Source organism: Labrus bergylta, chromosome 16 (assembly GCF_963930695.1).
Source record: "Labrus bergylta chromosome 16, fLabBer1.1, whole genome shotgun sequence".
NCBI lineage: Eukaryota > Metazoa > Chordata > Actinopteri > Labriformes > Labridae > Labrus > Labrus bergylta.
The window spans coordinates 23,207,327-23,230,359 of NC_089210.1; the positions used below are offsets into that span (position 1 = coordinate 23,207,327).

The following is a 23,033-nucleotide window of genomic DNA, read 5'->3' on the forward strand; positions in this document are numbered from 1 at the left end:
TGGAGGTTAAAGAATTCACAGATTGGATCTTTCAGCTAAAGGATTTGAGCATGTTTGTCTGATGTGAATTTTGTGATTTCCCTCAATAGCAAATGTTTGAAATATTTTGCCTGTACTCACCTTTTCATCTGACTGCACATTTTCCTGAACTGCTTCCTCGTGTTCATTTTCAGTGTACATGTCGTCGACCTCCATGGCTGTAGAAAAATATATATTTTATCATTAAATATAATGCTATACAAGTTTTAAGAAGAGTAAAACTATTTGATAAGTTCATTTACATGTAGGTATTTTTAATTTTAAGAACATCTACATAAGAAAATCATGAGTGTATAAGTGAGAGAGAGTGAGTGGATGGAGACAGAGAGGGAACTGTCATGTACTGTAATTTAACAGTCAGTCTGATACCTTCATGCAGAGTCATCTTTGTTTCGAACATCTCACTGATTGTCATTTTTTGCAAGGCTTTGATGTCTGAAACAATGTCTTTGGACCGCCTGAGGTCATCGATGTGAGCTGATGTCCAGGGGCCTGTGAATATCAGCATGTCTGTGATTATTTTCTAATCTCCAAACATTAATAACAACATCGTATTCACAGTGTTTAGTTTCCTTACCTCCATGAAAGCCAATGTAGGAACTTCCTCCTTCCATTCTTGGCAGTCTGGTGATAAAATAGACAAACACCTTGCCGCCTATGCTCTCCTGAGTTATCTTGTTGATCTCATTTATGGATGAATACCTAAAAAACAAAAAGCAACATTCAATATAACATAAACCATCCAGTAGTGCATACCTAACAGAGAGGAAAAGTTGGACGCACTTTGCTGATGCAATGAGATTGGCACTTTGAGAAACTTCAAAGTCGCACTGAATGATGAGGATCTTGTTGCAGGGTCCAGGGTTATTGCTTCTTCTGCCAGCTGTGAGGTAGTTCCTACAAGAAAAAAGGAATAGATCTTAGAAATTAGATCACATGTTGAGATGACGGAAGAGAAGTGTATTCTTGCAAATTATTCTTCAATGTAGATCCACTACATCCACAAAACATATCCAGTAATACCACAGGTGTCAAAACAGCTTTTAAATACAACTCTAAATTCAGCCAAAGTCTAACTGACCTCAGAAGTTTGTATGTACAGTTAGCTTTACAACTAAGAATCGTTGTTTTTTTTTTTTAAAGAAGAACAGATTTGTGCATGGCTCTTTTTTTACTGGGAGAATAAGAATACATTTCAGGCCAAATAATCACATCTATTATCAAATAAATATCACACGTCTTCCCATTATATCAACAAACCTGATCTTCTTCAGGAACGATTGCTCCGTGTCAAACTGCTGGAGTGAGAGGAGCTCTACACTTTGCAACATTTGCCCCAGTGGTTCCAAGTCAGATGCTGTCAGAAGTCTGGAGAAAGTTGTCACCTAGGGTTTAAAATAAGAGTGATTATAAAGGCCTTATGAGGACTTGTGTGTTATATGACAACTTTAAGTTTACCTCTGTGAATGAGGAGCTGCAATGGACTTCCTGTGTTGTGTGAGCAAGAATGAAGTCGGCTAAACAGCTGTTACTCTGCTCTTCAAAGTAGACCCTGGACAGATTGTCACTCTCCACTTTGGGGAGGCCTGTGCAGTCCAGTCGTACAACTGAGTCTGGTGTAGCACATTTGAGCAGGACGAGTTTGGCTTCTTCCAGAATCTTCCTCTCAGGGTCGGAGATATCCATACTGTCCTTCTGCTTCTCGATGACTTGAAGCACTACAGATGCACATGTGTCTGAGTGGTACCCGATGAAGACGTCCGGTGCTTTGTACTTGTAAGTCTGAGCAGTTGCTGCACGTTGACTGCCAAGGGACACAAAAAGTTTCACCCATCCCTCCAATTCCTCCACAATCCTTTTCTGCTCAGTTTTGAGCACAGTTTGGATGTCCAGGTAGTGTTTCTCCAGCCTGTTGATGAGCGGTATGGGGAACTGTTTGTAGACCACCTCTCTTTCCTCAATGACAATTAGCCTGAAGTCTTTGTGCACCCTGCATTTCACACGGTGGGTCCCCAGTCCAAGGTCAACATATTTCTGTCCTCCCAAGCAGACATAGTATTGGTTGAGAGCATCGTACAGACTTTCGTAGAGGTTCTGCAAGTTAAGAAGCACAACTGTTTGACCCGTCTCCATGCAGATCTTCACTCTGTTGATGTTGCGGCAGATTTGGGTGTATTCTTGATCTTTTGGGAAACTGGATCCGAAGATGATCTCTGGCTGGCCACTTTCTGAAAAGAAGGTTTGCTGAAGGATCTGGAGGGCTGCATAGTTTTTTGTTAGCACCAGCAGGTACCGACAGTCTTCATCTTGTCCAACTGCTTGAATGTTTTCTCTCACAAACTCAATAGCACTGATGTTGTCCAAGTTCGGTGCAATCTTCAGTCTCTTGGTGAAGACAGCAACTGCATTCACATCTTCCCTACCACTGAAATTTCTCAACACTGCCTTCATTGTTTCCTCTGCAGTAGGTTTGCAATGAGAAACCTTTGCCAATGCAAAAATCATCTTAATCAAGCTGTAGTAGTCACGTAGGCCAAAAAATCCTTTGCGTTGTTTTGTTTGTTTGTGACAGATGCTCAAGTAAGATCTTGCAAAGGGCTGGAAGAAGTCCCTGACCTTCTCCAAAACCATGGCATCAGATCTGCATATGCCTTTGGCACTCTCAATCAGCTCCTTTTCATCAGGATCACCGCGGGAGACAAATATGCCTCTGTTCATCTTCGCAGGGTCTAAAGCCCAGTTGGAGATTCCAATGAATCCGACCTTTTTGTGTGGTAGTGCTTCATCATCTATGCATCCCTCTTCTAGCAGGGGATGAAGGGTTTTCAGTGGCATCTTTGGAGAGTCCTCCGCCAACCCAATCTCATCAAGCACCACGACTGAAATGTACTCATTCAAGTTCTTTCCTTCCTGGAAGCGTCCGCATTGCTTAAAAGTATTAATGATGCCTTCTGGTGTTGAGTGAGGGCTGCACTGGAAGGACACCAAATGGATCTGTTTAAACATTTTGTAGAAGTCAGAATGAGAAGCTTGGCCTTGCATTGCGTCTGCCACCAGAGTTTTAGACAGGGATTTTGAGCTTCCAGGTTTTCCAACCAAAAAGAGAGGGATTCTCAGCTCAATGCAGAGAACCATCATGAAGACATTTTCTTTGAGAGCACTGTTTCTTGCAATTGTATCCCCCATTGGCACACCGCTCAAAAGTACATCCTGCATGAGTGAGATCTCCTGCATTACCTTTGCTGGGCTGTATCTTTCTGGAAGACATTTGCTGACTTTCTCTCTGTATTTATCCTTTTTTTCCAGGCAGGCATGGTAGCACACTCCTATGGCCATAACTAGAGACCAGAGCACTGGATCTCTGACCTCAAGCTGTCTCTGATTCCTATCATTGTTCTCAGCATTTTGATTGCTCTCATATTTTTCAAGTTCTCCAAACAGCATGAGGTGGTTGTCATAGAACCACACAAAAGACAGCATGCAGCGTTCAACATCTCTCAGGCTGACAAAGCTGCATTCATCCTTTCTTGTTCTCATATACTTCTGGGAAGCTGAAAGGACATCGGTGATCCACTCGAGGTTTGTTTGATTGATTGCGTTGTCTTCGATCACCCTTTGCACAATCTGCTGGATGTATATTTTCTCTGTGTGATCATTTAACTGTCCAAAGTCCCACACCAGAGGGATCATGCTTGGTGGCAATGCTTGAACTCTATACACTAACTGGCGAAGAGGGATAGACCCAAGCTTTTCATCTGTTTCTTCAGCTCGAACTCTGTACCCAAGACCAGCAGATTCTAACCTCTTGATCATGTCATCTGTGTGTTTTCGATAAGGGTTGCATGCTGCAATGATCTGCAGCCCACTGTCCTGTGTCAAACTTTCCCCCTTGACTGTCTTGTCGCAGAGGACCTCCTTGATACTGCTGATGGACTCTGTAGTGTTGGCCTCATCGAAGAAGAGAACAGAGTCAAATCCATAGTCTTGCTTGTTAACAGAAGCAATATCTTCAGCTTCTCTGACTTTGGTGTAAATCATCTCTGAGGTTGTGCCTCCGTGCACCTTGACCAGCTTCAAGTTCTCTGTGGCCACTCCACTCCTCCGCAACTCACAAAGGAATTTAATGAGCCTCGTCTTTCCACAGCCTGTCTCTCCCATGATAATGACTGGAATGCCACACCTGAATCGCATGTGGATGGCCAGCATCTTCAGTATGTTATCAGTTGTTAACTCGTATGTTTCATCTGGGTCAAGAGGCCACTGGATCCCAAGGACATTGCATAGCCGCTCTATTTTCTCTCCTCTGGGGAGGCTATCGAAGTTGATGTTGAACGGGACCCTTTGCAGCTGTAAGCCTTCATACAATGCCCTTGTCATGACATTCTTTTTTATCACTTGTCCAGAAGTGGGTTCAATTGCATCAACAAAGTTCTGTTCATTGGGCCGAAGATGGAAACCAATGAAGGTCATGGACACGTGGTCATCATTAAAAAAGATGTATGGGTGTGGTTCTGTTTCCCATCTTTTTCTGATCAGAAAAGGAGCCAAGTCTTCATCTCGAACACCATTTAGGTCATCCGTCTGCAGCCTGCCAGGGCTCTGGTCAGAGATGCTGAGTGATGGAGTGGCAAAGTCCTTTGCCATCAGAATCATAAAGTCCACCACAAAGGTCTTGAATCCACTTAGTGTGTCTCCAGTGAAAGTGGCATCACAAAAAACAGATGTCTCACAATCTTGCAGCTGAAGATTAAGGAACCATGCAAAATTTCTCAATTCTGCCCAGGATGGATCCATCATTCCACAGAACATGAGAAGCATCTGGAGACACTCCACATGTGACCCTTCAACACCCTGATATGTGAACACATCAAGATCACTGTGGTTATGAAACCTTGTGAGATACTGATATGGCCGCTGAAAGGCTGCGCTACGGAATTCGTCATCATCCATCAGTGGGTCATCCATGGTTGGAATGGTGGGTTCTTCTCGCCCTTTCACCTCCAGCATTAGAACCTCTTTGGGTGGTCGGCAGAAAATATTTGGAAACACATCTGTGAACGTGCTGTTTGTAGTTTGAGCCTATGCAGAAAACAGATGAACACACAGCAGTTTAAAATCAGAAGACAAATGACTGAAATAGACAAACTTGCGAAACTCATACCTGTTGTGACACATTTCCGTTTCGCTCTAAGATCTCTATGAGATACAGCTGCTTGTCACTGCACTTCCACATCTTTCCCTCAGAGTCCATCAAATAGCGCAGAATCAGCAACTTGAAAAGAAACTCATGGAGACCTTTCTGCACCTTTTTTACAACATAACAGACAGCCAATCAACGTGTTAACCACATTTTATCATAGCAGTTAAAAAGACTAATATACATGCACACACAGCATAGCAATAACTTCAGACTTATTATTACCGATGATGTGACATCGAAATGAAACACGATGAGTTCCTTCCTCTTGGAGGTGTTCAACAGAGACTGAAGGATGACATTCTCGTCAACACAAGGTTCAATCAAGCGAATGCATTTCATCATGGACGATTTTTTTGTTGAGTGGTTCAGCTTTTCATACAACTTCTTGATGTAGAGAGATTTACCTGTGATTTAAAAAAAGGTCAATATCTCAGGTGAGGATATAATTAATTCATCATTGTGAAATTGCAGAGTAATGGTAAAATCTACACACCAACACCAGCCCTTTTGGATGAGACAACACCAACACGCAGTCTGTCTTTGAAAGTAGCTGCAGCACTGCACTGATCTGCTGGGACGACAAAGTGATCATGGAGGTACCTCTGGATTCTGGCCAGTGGTTCCTGGGGAACCATGTGCAATCTGTACTGGCTGAAGGCAGAAGGAAGGTAGGCATGTTCTCTTTCTGAGCTGCAGATTATAACAAGCCTGTAGTCCCTTAGGCTCTGCATTTTCGTACGCTGAAAAAAGTTCTCAACTTTCGAGCTCACATCATAAGTGAGGAGATCTCCATACAGTAGAGTGTATATCTTCTGTCCCCTGTAGCCTGTGTTGAGACAGCGTCTGAGGAAGAGCTCCACCTGTTCATAAGGTGTTGAGGAGTCACACAGGAGGACCTCGTCGTAGGTTGGAAGTGCTTCAGCTTTACTGCTCATGTAGATGGAGATACAAGACGTCAAGACATCATCATGTGGACAAACAATGAGGTTTGGATTCCCTGTGGTTAGACCTTTAGGTAGCTGCCTCATTATAAGACCTGCAGTGTAAAAATCTGAAATGTCTTCTTTTCGGTTTTCTTCTTCACTTTCATCGACTTTGTTGGCTAATATTTCCAACAGTCTCCCCAGATTATTGATGTCAAGGATTTGTGGGAGAAAGTTCTTCATGTCTTTCATGTATCCATTCCATATGAGATCAAACTTTTGGGAACCATTTGCTTGTTCTACAAGACTTGGCAAAAGATCAAATTTGCCGGTGAAGTCTGGACCTACCAACTCGGGTTGTGGCACCACAACAAAAGTCTGGAACTCAATGTCTTCATTTTGCTCTTCTGGTTTGGTGAGTATTGTATACTGGAGTGCATGCCAGACCTCCCTCAAGTCCGAGGCTGTGCAATTTGGCTTGACAAAGGAGAGCATCATGAGAACCTGGTCCTCAACATTGTTTACATTTCGTTGACTCAGCTTGCTGCAGAGGTAAACAATCTGCTCAGCTGTGTAATAGTTCAGATAGTAATGCTTGGATCTCTGTTTGTCCACAAAGTCCCTCCAATATTCCAGGCATTTCTCCATTTTCCTGCAAAATTCAGGAAGCTCCTCCTCGATGCTGCCCTCCACAGTTACAACACTGACAACACTGCCAAGGTTGAAGTCCATCTTAATACTGGGTTGAGTGTTGCAAAGAGAGCAGTTGATTTGTGCTTCCCAGTGTCTGAACAGAGGATTTCCAGCAGTGTAGAGGGCGATGAATGCCTCAGCTAGCCTTTGAACACTTGCAAAAACCTGAAAAACAAATACAAGGTAACATTCAACATAACCGTATATGCATCTGAATCACAAAATCAAGTAGTAGAATAATTCATATTAGTAGCAGCAGTATTTCAACTTCGAGACAAAACAGAATGACATTTGTTAGTTAAATAAAAAGTAAAATTACAAGAGACCTCTGCAAAGTGATCCACTTCATTCTGCCCTTGGTCCCCTTTTCCAGACATGAGCATGAGTTTGTTCTGCAGCTCTCGAAGGTCCTCTAGAGAATAGCAGCGCGTCTGCTGACCCTCGTCGTGCTCCTCTATAATCTGCAGCTTCAGGGCCGTGTCAAGACTCAACTGGATGTAGGAACAGAAATACAATCATGCATAATTGTGTCTTTTGTAGCAAGACTAGGAACATGGTCCCTTTTGGTGTTGTTATTTACCTTTTTTACATTTTGTGCACTTATCAGGTAGATTCCCTTGGTGTTGATGGTTGATGCTAGGGATAAAGATGACAGCTCCACTGACCCGTGGCTGTCCTTAACAGTCTTCAGCCATTCCAAATGACGAGCACTGTCCCGCTATAAAAAAGATAGCATTGTTAATAATGTTATTAAATATAACATTAGGGGTAACTAACCCCTAACTCCTAACTGTTAATTTCCCTTGGTTTATTTGTTGAGCAGTACACTCCAACATGAGCTAATATGAGTCTTGTGTTTTAGCTGTGAAACCTTTTTTTAAAGGCTGCTTCATCTTTTATTTTAGAAAACGACTGATCAGAGAGATGTAAAGTTTACATCCTGCTTATATTCACTTATTAAATCCCAGAGCACCTGGCTGGCCTGGCTGCTCACAGTACAATACATCGTCAATGAAAGTGGAAGGCAGCAGAGAAAGGCTGTACTGTACCACATTAGGTAACCCTGTCTTACGCTGTTTGGCATCACACAACCTTCCAATTCTACCAACCTTTCATTTAGTGGTTTGTGGTCATTTTAAACCAAGTTTGTTACATTTTAAGATGTTCATGCTATTGCTCTTCAAATATTTAAAATGAGCCATCCCTTGTTTCAAGTCTTCTCTAGTTTAGCCTTGCTAATGGAGAGAACCCCATATTGTCAGCACCCTGGTGATTCGGTGTCAATCCAACATGCAGAGAGACTGCAGCTGTGAATTAGCATTAAGTTAGCTCTGGTACAATGCATCGAACGGCAACATGATTTATTTATTATTGCACATAGTTCCTTTACAATTTAACTTATTTTTTAACAAGTCAGCATCCCCAACTGACTGTGGAATCATAATAGCATCAACAAATTCAACACATGTTAAGTTGTGATGGTTTTTACACTAAGAATTACTTTAGTAGTAAAGTACAAAAGGGTCCTCTTACTAGTTTTTTTGGTAGGTTGCAGTCATTCTCCAAAGCTCTCCAGAGCTTATGGAGCACCTCTTTGAAGACTTGGAAATCAGAGTCTGGTTTGAGCTCGTACAGCATTGAAGAGTAGCCAAGGATAGCATCATGAAAGCAAGCAACACGGTCCACGTCCATGTCATTCTCTCCCGCAGAGATGGAGGCCAAGTCAACAAAGACCTTCAACTCATTGATATCTGAACAGAAAAACATTTTTCAGGATGAAAGGCAGAATGAGCTTTAAATGATTTGTTGCTCAAACTGCTGCTAACAATAACTACTGAAGATAAAACAAGGTTAGTTTCAGGTTTACTCCCTGCTCACTCGAGACACAAATTGACAATATTTTAGAATTTTCTCTTACCAGATCAAGTCTCTGACCAGGTTTAGAGAAAAGATTCAGGTTTAAAGGAAATGACAGGCTAAAGAAAGCCGTTATTTGGGCTAAGCCAATATCTGATATATCACAGATTTTTTAACGCTAATGCTAGATTATCAAGAAATTCACTGCAGACTCCGGTCTTTCTACCGTAAAAAAGAAAAGAAAAGAAGACACATGATCAGTGTCATTAAAGCACAGATGACCAGCAGTTTGACAGAATAAAATTTCTAATAAAGTAGTAGAACCATAAATAATTCTCATTTTGTATGAATAACAAGTTTCCTCAATTCTGATTCAACACCTACCTTCAAGTGCATCTTTCACCCAATTCACAAAGTGTCCTCTGAGCCCCAGCTCCTGCAGGCACAGTCTGCGAGGCTCAGTGATGTCCACCAGAGCTTTCTTTGCCTGCATCAAGTCATTGTCAATGCGATTGAGCTGCTCGTTCTGAAAGTCTGCACGACTCTGAGGAAAGAAAGAGCCAAAAGACACTTGAGGTTCTGCTGTTGACTCAATCCAATCACTTCACTTTTCTAAATTTACATCCAGGAACAACTACTACTAGAAAACATGGTCACTTACAGCTTCAGTGAGTGTTTCCAGAACCCTGAAGTTTCCTTGAAGATGAAGCGTCTCTTTAACCTTCATGATAATTTCAGCAGAAACCACAGCTAGATGAAGCTCGTGATACTGCTCAATCTGTTGAACCCTGCTGTGGATCCACTGTTTGTCCGTGGATTTATCGACTCTGCACATGATGTCCAGGTCCTTTGCAAGCTCCTCGTAGTTGCCCTTGTAAGCACTGAAGAGCTGGTTCACCTCCCCAAGCCTTATACTGCCATTCTTCAGACAAGTGTAGATGTCTGTGTAATCAGCATAGCACGGCCTGAAAATCTCATCATGTATCATTTCTGGTGTTGCCATAATGTCCACTACTTCACGTTCAGCAGGATTGTCGTCTTCCATCTCCTCAGAAGCACGGAGCGTGGCTTGTTTCTCCCAGCACACTTTGAATATATAACTTTCTTGGAAGGTGTGCAGGACCTCGGCCATGTCTCTGATGTCTTCATCCAGACTGAAGTAGGTGACGACACCGGCCACTGGAGAGGGCATTTGGTCAAGTTGATGGACCTCCATGAAATGGCTCAGGGGCATGATCTCAATGTTGACCTGCTGCTTATTTTCCATGTCGGCAACATCAGCTATGGTGGGAGAAAAATGTGACTCTGTTAAATTTGCTGCAACTGAAACTAAACTGACTAATATGAATTATCCTGGCGGTACAACCGTACTTGTCATGTGTTCCTCCAGTTTGTGGCTCATTGTTAGGAGGGTGTCCAGAAGCTCCTTCTCGTGGTACACGGCCTTCACTTCGTCCTGTCTGCACTGCAAAAGCCTCCTCATTTTGGCATGATCCTTGTATTGTTCTTTCTCCAACAGGCAGTCTGTTAATAACAAAATCCCACACACAACATTCACTTAAGGAAATCATTTTCTTAGAGCAATTATCCCCTAAAAATATAACACATTTCTCAAGCTATGTTTGAAGACAATGAAACTGCTATTACCGATCTTCAACAGCTCCAAGAAGGCCTTGCTCTTCTCAAGAATGATATTGAGCAGGCCGATCTTAACGTCTCCATTGACCAGTTTATTGTTCATGGCTACGAATGATGACATCGCAATAGCAATTTTGCCCCTGGCATCTTCAGAGAGCTTATCCATCAGGTCTTTATCTGCACCTACAAAGACAAAATATGACATTTTAGGCTTAAAATCACATCAATGATCAAACTGTTTTATTGCTGCCTCCTTTATCCGAGCTAAGGCCGGCTTTTTCACTGTCAGAGGGTTCTTACTCTTTTAAATTAGAGTTCATGGTAGGATGTCATTGAGTATTTTTTTAATTAACTTCTACACCCTTGAAATTCTCTGTTTGATACTACATGTTTATGTTTATTTTGTATTGTGAAAATACCGTATAGTTGGAAAATGTTTTTGGCAGCCGTCCAGGAGAGGAGGTGCTGAAGGACCACTTCTTCATCTTCCTGATAATTTCCTTGACGGTCCTTTGGCCACGATTTCTCAATAATTGTGGAGATGAGTTTCCCAAACTTCCAGTTTATCTGGAGTCTGTCAAACAGTCTCCCCTCCGACTTGGTCTGTATGTGGGTTTACAGAGGACATTAACATGAGATCAAAAAAGGTTTGTTCTTTCTCGTTTATGAACTATGCCATTAAGGTTTTTAGAAGTCATTCAAACCTGGCACAAACACGTCACAGCCTCCAGAGCACACTTCTCGACACTGGCAGCAGTAAGTGGATGGGATTTATTGAGCTGCTCTATCTTAGTGCAGTAGAATTCAATTTGATCCACAGCATTTTCCTAAATACATAAAATGTGTTAAATATGTTTTATATTTTACACACAAACAGGGACTTGAACGAGATACATCACATACCTTTTTGTACTTGCCCTCAAAATCCTTTGTGAATGTGTGTCTCCATTCTCTTGTGCACTCCTCATCTTTGAAGCTGATGGAGATGATGTTGTTCCATATCTATAACAGATCAACAATGCTGAATTGTGACCACTGGTTTGTATTTTTTGTGGTTTATTTAGGAAATGTAAGACTTAAATGCTCACTTCAATCTCCACCGTGGCCTCAATCTGGTACAGGGATGTCAGGCCCCTGTTGAGCAAAGAGAACCTGAAGGACAAATTCATCCAGTTTCTCAAAGTCTCCATGGCCTGAGAGATCACCAAGTCCTTTGCATATTTCTGCTCTTTCTGCGCGTCTTCTGTCTCCTAAATTGGATTTTTTTAAATATTTATTTTATCAGAATTAATTAATCCAGTCTGACAAGCTCAAAGCTTAGCTTTACTGGTTCATGTCACATACCTGTTGAATGTTAGAGTGAACAAAGTCTGACACTGATGCAACCAGGTGCATACAAGCCACTGGAATATTAATCCAACTCTGGTTGTAGTTTGTCAATCTGACTCCTCTGCAGAGCTTCTCGAACAGTTTCACCGCTATTTCAAGGCACATTCTCCTATAGGCCACAGTAAAACAACTATGCAAAAGAAAGAAAATAGACTTAGACATCACATGTCAGAAATATGTTATTTCCATAAAATAAATCTTGATTGTTAAAATAAGAACTTAATCAACAAACAGATGTCAGCATCTATGATGACATGCCTCTTCTGTTAAATCAGCTAATATTAGGGAGAGCATCACCTGTATTTTTCTTGAATGAGGTGTTCTTGTATATGTGAGAGAATGTCCGATACTGTCTGTGAAAAAGGAAATACAAAATATTGATATATTTTAATTGCATGACTTTTAATGTGACATGTTATTGTTTCAAACTAGTGTTTCCATTTTACCTGGAAGTTACTGTAAGAAATCTCCTGAGGAGATTTGTTGGTGAAGATGTGAAGCACATCCAGAAGCTCAGTGTTAATGTGTGTGAGACATTCCTCCAGGCCATCAAAAGGCATCAAGTACAGACAGGATCGCACTAAAAGTGCATCCGCCTCCATCAGGTGACTGTGGCTCTTCATCGAATTAATCAGTGCCCTGAAAAAAGGACATAAAGTTTAAATGTACAGCATCCACCTGTCTCCTGCAGGGTTTTGTTTGAGCTGTGAAGGTAAGGGAATCTTACTTCCTGTCTTGACTGCCCATGTAGGTTGAGGTACCCATGTCAAGGCCTTGTAAGCCTGCCCAGAGTAAGCCATACTTCATGTTTCCAGAAGTTGGTACCTCAAAGGGCTTTGTGTTGCCTCTGAGGAGGTGGAGGAGCGGTAGGACCAGAATCCATCGAGGCATTCCTGCTGTTCTTACAGCACTTATCAGTGACACCAAGTGTTCTGTCAGACTAAAACAAAGACATTTTATTAGCAGGTAAGAAGAAAGGTGTGTTTTAGAAGAAATGTAAGCAGTGGAGTACCATCTTCAGTAAGCTGGACATGACTGACATTATTTATTGATATTTATGTATAAGTGATTATAAACTTGATACTGACTTTTTGAGAATGGGGACATCCTGAGAGAAATCTGACCAATACTGCAGGAAATCGTCTTTGTTCAGTTTGGGCAGGCAAAGTGCAGTGCAGAGCGGATTAAGCTCAGCCAAAGTCAGTCCGATAAAATATTGTTTACACACACAGAGCATGATCACAGCTGCCCTCATGGGATCCTGAATATAGAGCATCTTCTTATCTCCATCCTTGGACGCCTGAGGAATCACGTTTTCCAGCATGAAGTCCTTCAGCATTTTCCTCACCTGAAAGATTAAGGTAAATTAAGATCACATTACCTGGATGTCTACAGACATTGTGTACTGCTACTATGAGAAGAAAAATAAGGTTACAGACTTACATCATCTTTTCCATAGCCTAAGGAGTTCCATTTCTTTTCTCTGTCTTCATACACAAAAGGCTCCCCATACACATGAAAGAACTGATTCAGCTGGACCAGGAAACCTTTCAGATTAGCCACATCCCAGCTACTGAGAAGATCAAATATGGTCTTTAGCATTACAGACCCAGCAATATTCCTTCCCTTAATCAGATCTCTCTTTTGATCAGGCCAGAAAGTATCTTTAAAAAAACGTTTGAGCACGTTTGTTGGAGGCTCGACGCAGACAATGTCGTCATATTGATGCCAGTCTTCTACAACACAAAAGGAGAGATTTCGTTATTATTATCATCATAATAAAACATTCACATGCTGTTACCAATTAGATGTAAAGTGAAGGCTTTGATTACCTTTCTCAGTGAGTATTTGGGGTTTCACAAACAAGCATCTGTTGACAGTTTGCTGTGTAGAATCCAGTTTGTATATGAACTCATATTCATATTTTCTCTTTTTATGTTTGTAGACAACATATTTGTACGGTATGGACTCAGACTCTACGTCCTTTTTTTTTGTTGTCAGACTGCCTTGGACCAGAAACCCATGTTCTCCAAGGTCCCTGTGTTAAAAGGAAAAGAACAATCATATGTACAGTGTGCTAAAACAGTGACAACTCTCTGAATTCCTGAAGTAGAGAATAAAACTACAGGGCCTACAGACCACTTAAGAGTTTCCATTTACACAGCGAACACTTTTCTCTGACATCATGCTCAGAGTGGGGAGCTCAAATTCTGATACAATGTCTTACTGCTGTGTTCCACGCTGTGAGAATTAACAAATAGACAGAGGTAGTCACATTGTTTTACTGCTTGTCAAGTGGTGACAGCTGGGAGAAAATTGATTGAAAGACATACGGCCCCATTGGAAGTTCAAATTAGGGCTGTAAAAAAAAAATGACACTTTAATTTAGAAAAAAGAGCACAGAAAAAAATAATGCATCAAAAAATTTGAGACCGTGTAAATGCACTCTGACGTCATACGTCACTGATCAAACTACTGTCCACACCAGCATAAACTTGATGAAGACACAAGCAAAACATTTCATGGGTGTTTGATTTTTATTATTTTGTCAGTTCGAAAGATCAACACCATCCAGGACAATTTAACACAAATCTGCCTTCTGTCTCTCCTCCACCGGTCTGCCTCTACCAAGAAACACACACACACAGAGATGTACAAACACCAATCCTTTTTATATAGATCTACTCCTGTCACTGTTTCAGAAGCTGACTTAGCTGTTGTTTAACAGTAGCTTACTATCTAACTGAGCCTTAATAATTCTGAATCTGTAGAACTTACTTAGAATTAAGTGTTTCAACATCATAACAGCATTTGAGCGTCCCACCATGAGCATGATGTCTGCTGTGTAAATATGGTAAATATGGCAGACTAAATCGCCTTGTCTTGTTGACAACATCATAAAAATGGTTTTCATTTGTGGAGATTATCCTGCTGAACAAAACGCCTACGCATCAGAAACACGTCTCTGCCACAGAGCTTATTACCAAAATCCAATACAAAAATCCCATAGGCGAATTCTCAATAGACCCCATGGCGATGCTACTTCTGGGTTGGCCTACAAAAATACGTCATTTGGTTTGTTCTCTATTAATGACAAAATAAGTACCTGGCTACAAACAGCTCAACTGCATTTTCATTCCATGTCCCAATGCCGCACCCAGCTCGGATAAAGACATGATCTTCAACCGGATCAAATTTGAAATCCTTGGAGAGAACTGCGTGGAAGTAGATGGTGAGCCTGTCGGATGCAGCAATGGTATTGCTCCTGGTTATCCTAAAATCAAAACATAGATCCATAAATACTCAAAGAGCAAACACAACACAGAGACTTAGACTGAAAGATTGGTCTGAAGCAAATGTGGGAGAACATCATCACCTTTTGGGCGGCAGCTCAGCTCGAGTGCTGGATTCTGTGCTATCCTTACTGCCATCTTTGCTTTCTTGGGCTGCATCTGAGGATTGTGCCAAGGTCTTCCTGCTCCCAGTCTGCTGAACAACTTTGTCTGTGTCCTCTGGGTCCACACTTGAGCCCGCACTGTCAGACTGTTAAAGTATCATGAAATATTTGTGTTACAAATACTACTTAAAGTAATGAAAATTAATCTGTGATATTTCCACTAAAGCTTTAGTTAATCAATAAAGATTCCTTCACAGTCATTTCACTCAGCATTACCTTTGATGGAGTCTGAGGGCCAAAAACCATCTTTTGTGTAGCGGCTGCAGCCGGCTTCTGTTTCTTCTGCTCCTGCAGACTATTTCCCTTCTGTTTGCTTTGTTCGCTCGGTTTTGGGCTCGTCTTTGCGTTGGCATTCTGGTCCAGCGTGGGTTTAGTGGCTGCAGTGTCTTTCTTGTTCTTAGAGTTTTTTCCGTCAGTCTTTTGCTCTTTCGAGTTGGCGGTCTTTGTTCCTTTGCCTGCACCTGGTTGAGAGGTCGCGGCCTTGCCATCCCTTAAGGGAGGTCGTTGGGTTGGAGTGTCTGTGCTGAGAGTCTGATCCTGAGCTGATTTTGCGTCCTCAGACTGCGTTGCTGCTGCTGCATCTTTTTTGTCAGCGGACGTTTCACTCTGACTGACTGGTTTGTCTTTAGCTTCTTTGTCAGCAGACATTTCCCTCTGACTGACTGGTTTGTCTTCAGACATTTCACTCTGACTGACTGGTTTGTCTTCAGACATTTCACTCTGACTGACTGGTTTGTCTTCAGACATTTTACTCTGACTGGCTGGTTTGTCTTTAGCTTCTTTGTCAGCAGACGTTTTCCTCTGACTGACTGGTTTGTCTTCAGACATTTCACTCTGACTGGCTGGTTTGTCTTCAGGAGGGGCAGCAGGAGCTTTAGGAGTCAAGGAGCTGGACGGACTCCCTTGTGAGGGGGCCCCATCCTGGAGTGGGTCTGGTGTTTCATCCATTGCATTGTCTGAGCTCTCGCTTTCTGATGAATCTCCTTCGCCCTTCGTCTTCCCTCGCTGGTTTTCTCCCACAGAGACGTGGGACATGTCAGAGTGGCTTTGATCTTGGCCATCTTTCTTTTTTTTGTTTTTCTTCCTCTTTTTTTTCTATAAAAATCAGAAGGAAGGTAATCAATGTAACAAACCACTTTACTGTTAATGTAAAACCGTGCAAAAGTTTTCAATCAAAAATAAAATCCAACATGTTTTTAGTATTAGTGACAGATTGACATCTTAAATGAAAATCTAAAGTACTTCTTGTGAAAGCTATTCCAAATGATAAGACATCACAATATGCTTAACCTATATAACACCTTTATAAAAATGTATAAGCAGAGGGAAAGTACTGTGTATGAATAACAAAGAAAAACATAAATCAGGTATTTTAAAGTCACCCAAAAAATCAAACATCTCTTATATGTTCGGGAACTGAAAGGTCGACCACCTTGAAGTTATAGTAGACCCGGAGGGAGCACATTAAGGGCGCACCTACACTAGGCAAAGTTGTCCCGTAAGGTGCTGAAGCAAGATTCCCCCCACTTCCCATTCCCCTGCACTCCAGGACTAACCGGGCCTGAGCACGGTTACCTCTCGTCGGTAACATAACGTCTCGTTACATAACGTCGTAATACAACACAATGCATATCTTTACGTAATTATGAAGCGTGCCAGACAGACTCAAAAATTAAAAAGTAAGAAAATCAAAAGGACATGCGGTCGAGTCCACGTCCACACATCAGAGAACATGACTGCATAACCCTCACCTTTTTCTTTACGTTGCTGGGGGTCTCATCACTTGGTCGTTTGGGGGATTTATTTTGTTCTTTGCTTTCCACAGGTGAGGTTGTTTCCTGTGGGGCGGATTTCTCAGCTGTAACATCAGAGTCTGCTATCAAGGATCTGGGCTGATCACCTGTATCTGGATTACACAAGAAGGACACAAGAGGTGAGGCTTCCATTTTCTCCATGTTCTCTATAAGTCCTAGTCTGGAAAAATACAGGAGAGATATCTTTAATAACATTTTTATATTCCTGAATTTTACCATAGAATCTTTCACTCTATTCACTTTTTAGTATTTCTTAGACTTACCAGTAAGGCCCAGTCAACCCGTTCTTAATGTCACTTGTTCTTTATTATAAAACCTGTACTTCAGCCCCTCTTGTAATATTCTTAGGTTAAAGTATTCTTTATGTATTAAACTCCACACGATAGATGGGCGTGATTGCGAGGACGTTAAGGAAGACATCACAACGTGCTCCTCTGCCACAGATGTTTTCTGTTAACTTGTTGTATCTACTTTACTATATGAATGTTCTGACGCATGCTAAATAAACTTGTTTACATCTCAATATGAATATTTGTTTGGGGACAAAATGTGGTATACATGTACAGCTGATATGACTATTTGAATGTGTTATTTCTGCTCCCTTTCCACACAAGTTTTATTATTCAAAGACAAAGCCACAATGATCTGTGTTATTTCAGTTTGTAGATTAAAACCAAAAACAGTGTCAGAGTATTAACAAATAGTAAAGGACAGCCTGACTCATATCAACTTGAAATGCATTTTCTTTCTGAATGTTAATTCATCTCGTTGTATTATTAAGCCCATGTTTTAACCCAGTTGGTTTGTAAATGATTTGACTTACCTTGTTTGTTTGCTGGTGGGCCAGACAGCTTTAGACCACACTCACTGCAGAACTTGGCTGTCTCCTCTAATATGATATGACCACAACCTGGGCACTTCATATTCATACTTCACTGATCTCTGTAAATGAAACCAAAGTGTCAGTAAAGAAGTACCAATAGGTCCCACCCTGCTGCAGATTCCTTTCACTTTCAATTCTGCCCGATGAGGCCTCATTCAACTGCTCAGCTCTGCACAACAACCGCCCAGAGGAAAGTTGGTCCTTCATTTGGACTTTGAGCGGTGTTACCCAACAAAATGACAAATACACGTTTCCTTTAGGGGCTGAAAAGGAAATTACCCTGCAAAAGTGAGAGTGACATGCACGCCCACCTTCAGTCCCGCGAACCATCAAATCAACAATCATCAATCCACAGTTAGGTCAAAGACTAGAAAATAAAACATGAGGGCTCACTGCGCCCTAAATATATAAAATTAAAATCCCTTGAAAAAAACTAAAACTAGAGGCTTGTATAGCCTTCTGAATTTCCACTTAAGGCATTTCAACATTAAATCACTGCTCTGCTCGGTCTTGAGGCCTCTGGTTACACCCTGAGGAAACAATTAGCTGGAATGTTTTCAGCAGAAATCAAAGCTGTGTTTGAGGGATTTGGACCTGAGATAGTTTTATTAATATTTTCTCTCATGTAACTTCTCCTTTGCAGCCAATGAAAAGAGGGTAGCATTATTTTGTATTTGTTTTTTGACTGCCACAGTTCTCTCAGACTGTTGCCTGACTCTTGTGATAATTTCCTTATGAAAATGTATTTTTAAAAAACGATTAGTACATCTGTAAATGAAAAACTATGGTAAGCAGGAAAACATGCTTAGAAAACTATAGGTGACAGGCATGGCAATGTTGTAAATTGTAAGGGATATTTGTCTTGCGCACCAATCAGTTAAATCTTTTACACATTATCATGGAAATAATTAGAATCAAACATTTGTGGTATTTAATATTGCGGGTAAAACTTTTAGGGGAAGTTTTCTTTATAGAAGAAGAGAGAGCGAGTTCATTTTTACTCAGTGTAAGTGGGATACCGCATTTTCTTGTATAGAGTGATCCCTCTTTTAATGAAAAGATCTTTGGCTGCGCCATTTAGCCAATCACATGTTTGCCTCGTAAATATTACGTAACTTCCTGTTACGTTTCCAGAAAACATGAGAATGCGAACTTAACAAACTGTATCTTCCTTTATTATAGCACAAATGTTGCGTACGACTCATATATTGAAAACAGTAACAGCTCTCTTTCACGCTGCCGTATTGTCATTGCAACAACTTGGCAGCTTCTAGCTAGCTACCTAGCTTCCTAACAGCAGACCTACGTGTGTTAGTTGAGCATTTACTGGGTCACTACTCTTATAAAAACATTAAATATGCATGTTCAAAGACAGGTTCTCACGTCATTTTATTGTACTTAAACATTTTTTATATCAAAAAGTGACAGCGAGGTATGTTAGCTTACCTACTCCAGCTAATAAATGAGTCTGTCGTTTTTCACCTCAGGCTTTTGGAAACACAAAAACACGTTTTAGCATGCAGGTACTCACCTGAACGGACTGTCACTGTTTCCTTCTGTTTTCCAAATGGCAAAACGGAGAAGTCATATGTTCTGGACCTGCAATGTGCCAGTGCAGAGTCACTTCTGAGACCTGCTTCATTGGCATTTCCGCATGTCTTGTAAAGTTTCGTTTTGTCAGAAATGGGCGTAAACTAATAAAGTTAAGTTTCTTACTGATTCATATCGATATGTTGCCTTTGGGTGATGACGGCTGCTTACACAGGTGCGGACAGTAACTAATTAAGACACTCAGCACTGTAACCAAGCGCTCCCTCTAATGACCACTGTTATACACCTGAACATGCATAATAGTAGAAGTTTGTAGAAGGTTAACAGCATGAGTAGGCTAAAGGTGATTATGATGTGTGAACAGTAAGCACTATTATTTATGGTGACCCAGAAGGTCAAACAAAAAAAATGTAATTCTCCAATTACATTTAAGCTATAAAAGAGGGAAGAAAAGATGCATTAGGGTGCATAAAAGGTCCTCCCCTAATAAAAAATAAATAAATAAATGAAATAATACACAATGGTGTTAAAAAAATAATTAGAATATGAGATTGACAGTTTCAAACTTTCAATCTTTGTCCAAGTCTTATTGTGTATTTTCATTTCCATGAGTAAAGAATTTAAACACCTCTAATAAAACATTTAATGAAATTCAAAGAAAAAAAAAAAAGGTCCTCCCCTCTAAGGATAACTTAGTTTGACTGGCCTTGAATAGTGAGTCATGGCTACATTGTATACAACAGTAAATTTGTTTCAGATTTATGAGTTGTGGAATTTGTATTCTGTCTATTTTACCAACTTCTTCACCCATTAATTACTGCAGAAATGATCTTAACCATGGAGCCGCTGGCAGCTGTATTTTACTGCATCTTTTAGGATAAACCCAGATGGCAGTTGCACAAAATTAGCAAAGATAAGGGTATACTGGAATTCCCCCCCCCCCCCCCCCCCCCCCCCCCCTCATGTTTTCAAGAAAACTGAAAACTAGTCATTTTCCTGGTAAACAGAAAGTGAGATTCAACAAAGAACCTTCTTACAGCAGAATGTCCACAGCATACTAGCACAGGACCCTCTCCTGTGATTTATTAGTTTTAGCACAGTGTAGTCACCATGGGCATGGAAGGTTGTTAGTAGGTATTTTCAGGGATTCATTCATCTTGATAATTTTGTGGACATTTCTTTAAATTGTGTCAACCATCTCATAGTAATTCTACTTTTGGGTCTGTGAAGCTGTAACCTTATATGGGTGAAGCACCTAAGTAGTAGCAGATCTATAAATGGATAGGAGCCAACTATATGTTGTCAGCAACTGTTTGCTAGACAAAGAGTCTACATCTGTTACGTATACAAATCAGTGTCATGTCATCTTTACTGTTTTATAGTGATGTACCCAAATGGAAAGGAATTTGTGGGCTGTACCTTCTAGCAGAATATAAGCCACACTGTGTGAAGACTTGGCCATTTTGCCATTTTGCCCATGATGGCCACTTTGCCAATGATTGTCAATGATTGTGAGATCTTGGTCAGCATGGGTCAGCGATGGTCTGCACTTTGTCAGCCATGTGTGTTGTGTTTCTGTGTTGTCTGACCATGGCTGAATAAATCTAAGATGATCCACAGTCTGTTTCACCATTTCATCATGGTCCATCTCATACAGAAATAACCCCCACCTAACAAAGGTTAAGTATTTTTTTTTCATATAAAGGAAGGTTTCAGGTTACTAAATCTGTAAATAAGAAATAACAGAAAAATAATTCTCTTGAATAATGGCCTTTACAGATGTGATATTACTTCTATAAGTACAACTAAACAAAAACCTGTTTTTTTTCTGAGGAGCAAAGAACTTCCTCTAAACACACATCTATTGGGGAGAGGCTAAACGGGAAATGATCTTATGATGCAATTACTCTACATTGCCAGCAGAGGGCAGCACAACCCATAAATTTGGCATTAATAATGTGCAGGGGCTCTTAACATTTCATCCAGAAGTCTGCTACAAAACAAAGTGTTTCACAAGTGGACTCTGTGCTAATCACGAGAAAAAGTGATTGTTGCTTAACATTTAAGATTTAGTGTTTCAGCATAACTTCAGACTGCCCTTTGGCTTCCCAGTCCCTGCAGTGTCATTTTGTGCAGCAGTATTATCACCATGTAAGCCTGGACTGCACAGCCTGTTCAGGAGCGTGTTACATTCAAGCAGCACAAAATCAAAGAATCATGTGTGTCTCAAGCAAAAAACAAAACATGCAAAAAACATGCAAACATTTTTTTTTAAACCACTTGCAGGAAAAAAAAAAAAGTCTGGGTGGATTTTATTGAAATGAGGGGAATCCAAGTTGTTTCCTCTGTTTATTACCTCAGATAAAAAGTTCAAGGAGATTGGTCAAGACTATGTTGCCCTCTGGCCTGCCAATGAGAGCTTAATTTAAATATCAAGAAGCTAACATAGGAAGCTAACAAAAGACATTTTGTGTCCAGTCCTGCTGTCCTGCTGTCCGCACAGTAAGTTCTATAAAATATTTAAAAAGTGGTCATAAAGAAAAGTTCACTCACATGTGTTTTTCACCCCTTACACTTCATTTATCCTGAAATGACTGAAATTCTCAAACTTGATCTCAGAAAGCTGAACTTGAATTTCTGATCTGAGGTTGAGTTGCATCATGGGAAATATAGAAGCAAGGTTTAGCTGTGTCTGCTGCTTCAATATTAGTTTTTTCGTTTTTTTAAATCAAACTGTCAATCATTAGTCAGTGCAATTCTTTTTAATGATATTCAGTGGATTTATAGAAACATATTTGCACTTCTGGTGCATTTTTTAACCACATTTAAGGGTTTAAACATAACGTGTTTTTTTGCAATGAAGACTGCATGACAATGTGGTTCTTTAAGTGTAAATACTCAAAGGTAGTGGGCTACCCTGATGACTTTCCTCTAATACTGTAACACAGAGAAACAGCTGAACAAATGTGTTTTTATGCTTCACTGTTCAATACATTTGCTCTCATTTATCAGATATAATAGTTTGTATGTCACAGACATCTGTGTTTTATCTCCTTTATATATGAAAAGTATAGAGCTTTTTCTACTTTTGAAATTGTCAGTGGCATTCGTTTACAGCTGAGAAGATAATTTATGATGACTCTGACGAAGCTCAGCAACTAAACACCCCAGTAAGCAAATTAACTGTCACGGTACCAAAACCACAAAAACAGGAATATAAGTGATTTGCAGCACAACATAACAGCGTGTTTATTTCATGCCAAAACACACACACATTTACCCAGGAGCAAGATTCCCACCCTCAGACACTGAGGTAAGCATCAGACAGTAAAAGGCATCATGTGAAAACGTGTCAGCAGGGGGTCTGACTCTGTTGTTCCTTCATTTTGAATCAGGGATAAGATGATCATCCCAATAGTACACTGCACACTAAAGACATTTTATTTTTTGTCATACGCACTAAATCAACAACACGCAGTGCGAACTGTGAGGAAATGCTTCATACAAACGTTTGTTCCCTGACCGGCTTGTTTGACTAAATTTCCCATGAGACAATATTTGGAAGCCAAGATGTGCATCACCTGTACAC

General features: G+C 40.7%; 1 protein-coding gene across 2 annotated transcripts in view; it reads right to left on the reverse strand.

The window, feature by feature from the left end:
* Nucleotides 1–19,575, reverse strand: part of rnf213a (ring finger protein 213a) — a 31,095-nt gene extending 11,520 nt beyond the window's left edge. For both annotated transcript variants that reach the window (XM_065964663.1, XM_065964662.1), the window contains exons 1-33: nucleotides 19,425–19,575; nucleotides 17,834–17,952; nucleotides 16,948–17,102; nucleotides 15,413–16,291; nucleotides 15,116–15,282; nucleotides 14,846–15,013; nucleotides 13,572–13,777; nucleotides 13,183–13,475; nucleotides 12,828–13,087; nucleotides 12,467–12,679; nucleotides 12,186–12,378; nucleotides 12,037–12,092; nucleotides 11,695–11,869; nucleotides 11,439–11,600; nucleotides 11,254–11,352; nucleotides 11,055–11,177; nucleotides 10,770–10,953; nucleotides 10,360–10,533; nucleotides 10,084–10,236; nucleotides 9,374–9,993; nucleotides 9,097–9,256; nucleotides 8,389–8,606; nucleotides 7,436–7,573; nucleotides 7,182–7,346; nucleotides 5,733–7,020; nucleotides 5,462–5,643; nucleotides 5,201–5,344; nucleotides 1,498–5,118; nucleotides 1,300–1,424; nucleotides 823–936; nucleotides 617–741; nucleotides 409–531; nucleotides 121–197 (exon numbers count right to left, since the gene is read on the reverse strand). In XM_065964663.1, coding sequence (XP_065820735.1) covers nucleotides 121–197; nucleotides 409–531; nucleotides 617–741; nucleotides 823–936; nucleotides 1,300–1,424; nucleotides 1,498–5,118; nucleotides 5,201–5,344; nucleotides 5,462–5,643; nucleotides 5,733–7,020; nucleotides 7,182–7,346; nucleotides 7,436–7,573; nucleotides 8,389–8,606; nucleotides 9,097–9,256; nucleotides 9,374–9,993; nucleotides 10,084–10,236; nucleotides 10,360–10,533; nucleotides 10,770–10,953; nucleotides 11,055–11,177; nucleotides 11,254–11,352; nucleotides 11,439–11,600; nucleotides 11,695–11,869; nucleotides 12,037–12,092; nucleotides 12,186–12,378; nucleotides 12,467–12,679; nucleotides 12,828–13,087; nucleotides 13,183–13,475; nucleotides 13,572–13,777; nucleotides 14,846–15,013; nucleotides 15,116–15,282; nucleotides 15,413–16,291; nucleotides 16,948–17,102; nucleotides 17,834–17,939 — 10,866 coding nt within the window. In that variant the 5' untranslated portion in view covers nucleotides 17,940–17,952; nucleotides 19,425–19,575. The remainder of the gene's footprint in view (nucleotides 1–120; nucleotides 198–408; nucleotides 532–616; nucleotides 742–822; nucleotides 937–1,299; nucleotides 1,425–1,497; nucleotides 5,119–5,200; nucleotides 5,345–5,461; nucleotides 5,644–5,732; nucleotides 7,021–7,181; nucleotides 7,347–7,435; nucleotides 7,574–8,388; nucleotides 8,607–9,096; nucleotides 9,257–9,373; nucleotides 9,994–10,083; nucleotides 10,237–10,359; nucleotides 10,534–10,769; nucleotides 10,954–11,054; nucleotides 11,178–11,253; nucleotides 11,353–11,438; nucleotides 11,601–11,694; nucleotides 11,870–12,036; nucleotides 12,093–12,185; nucleotides 12,379–12,466; nucleotides 12,680–12,827; nucleotides 13,088–13,182; nucleotides 13,476–13,571; nucleotides 13,778–14,845; nucleotides 15,014–15,115; nucleotides 15,283–15,412; nucleotides 16,292–16,947; nucleotides 17,103–17,833; nucleotides 17,953–19,424) is intronic.
* Between the last annotated feature and the right edge of the window lie 3,458 nt (nucleotides 19,576–23,033).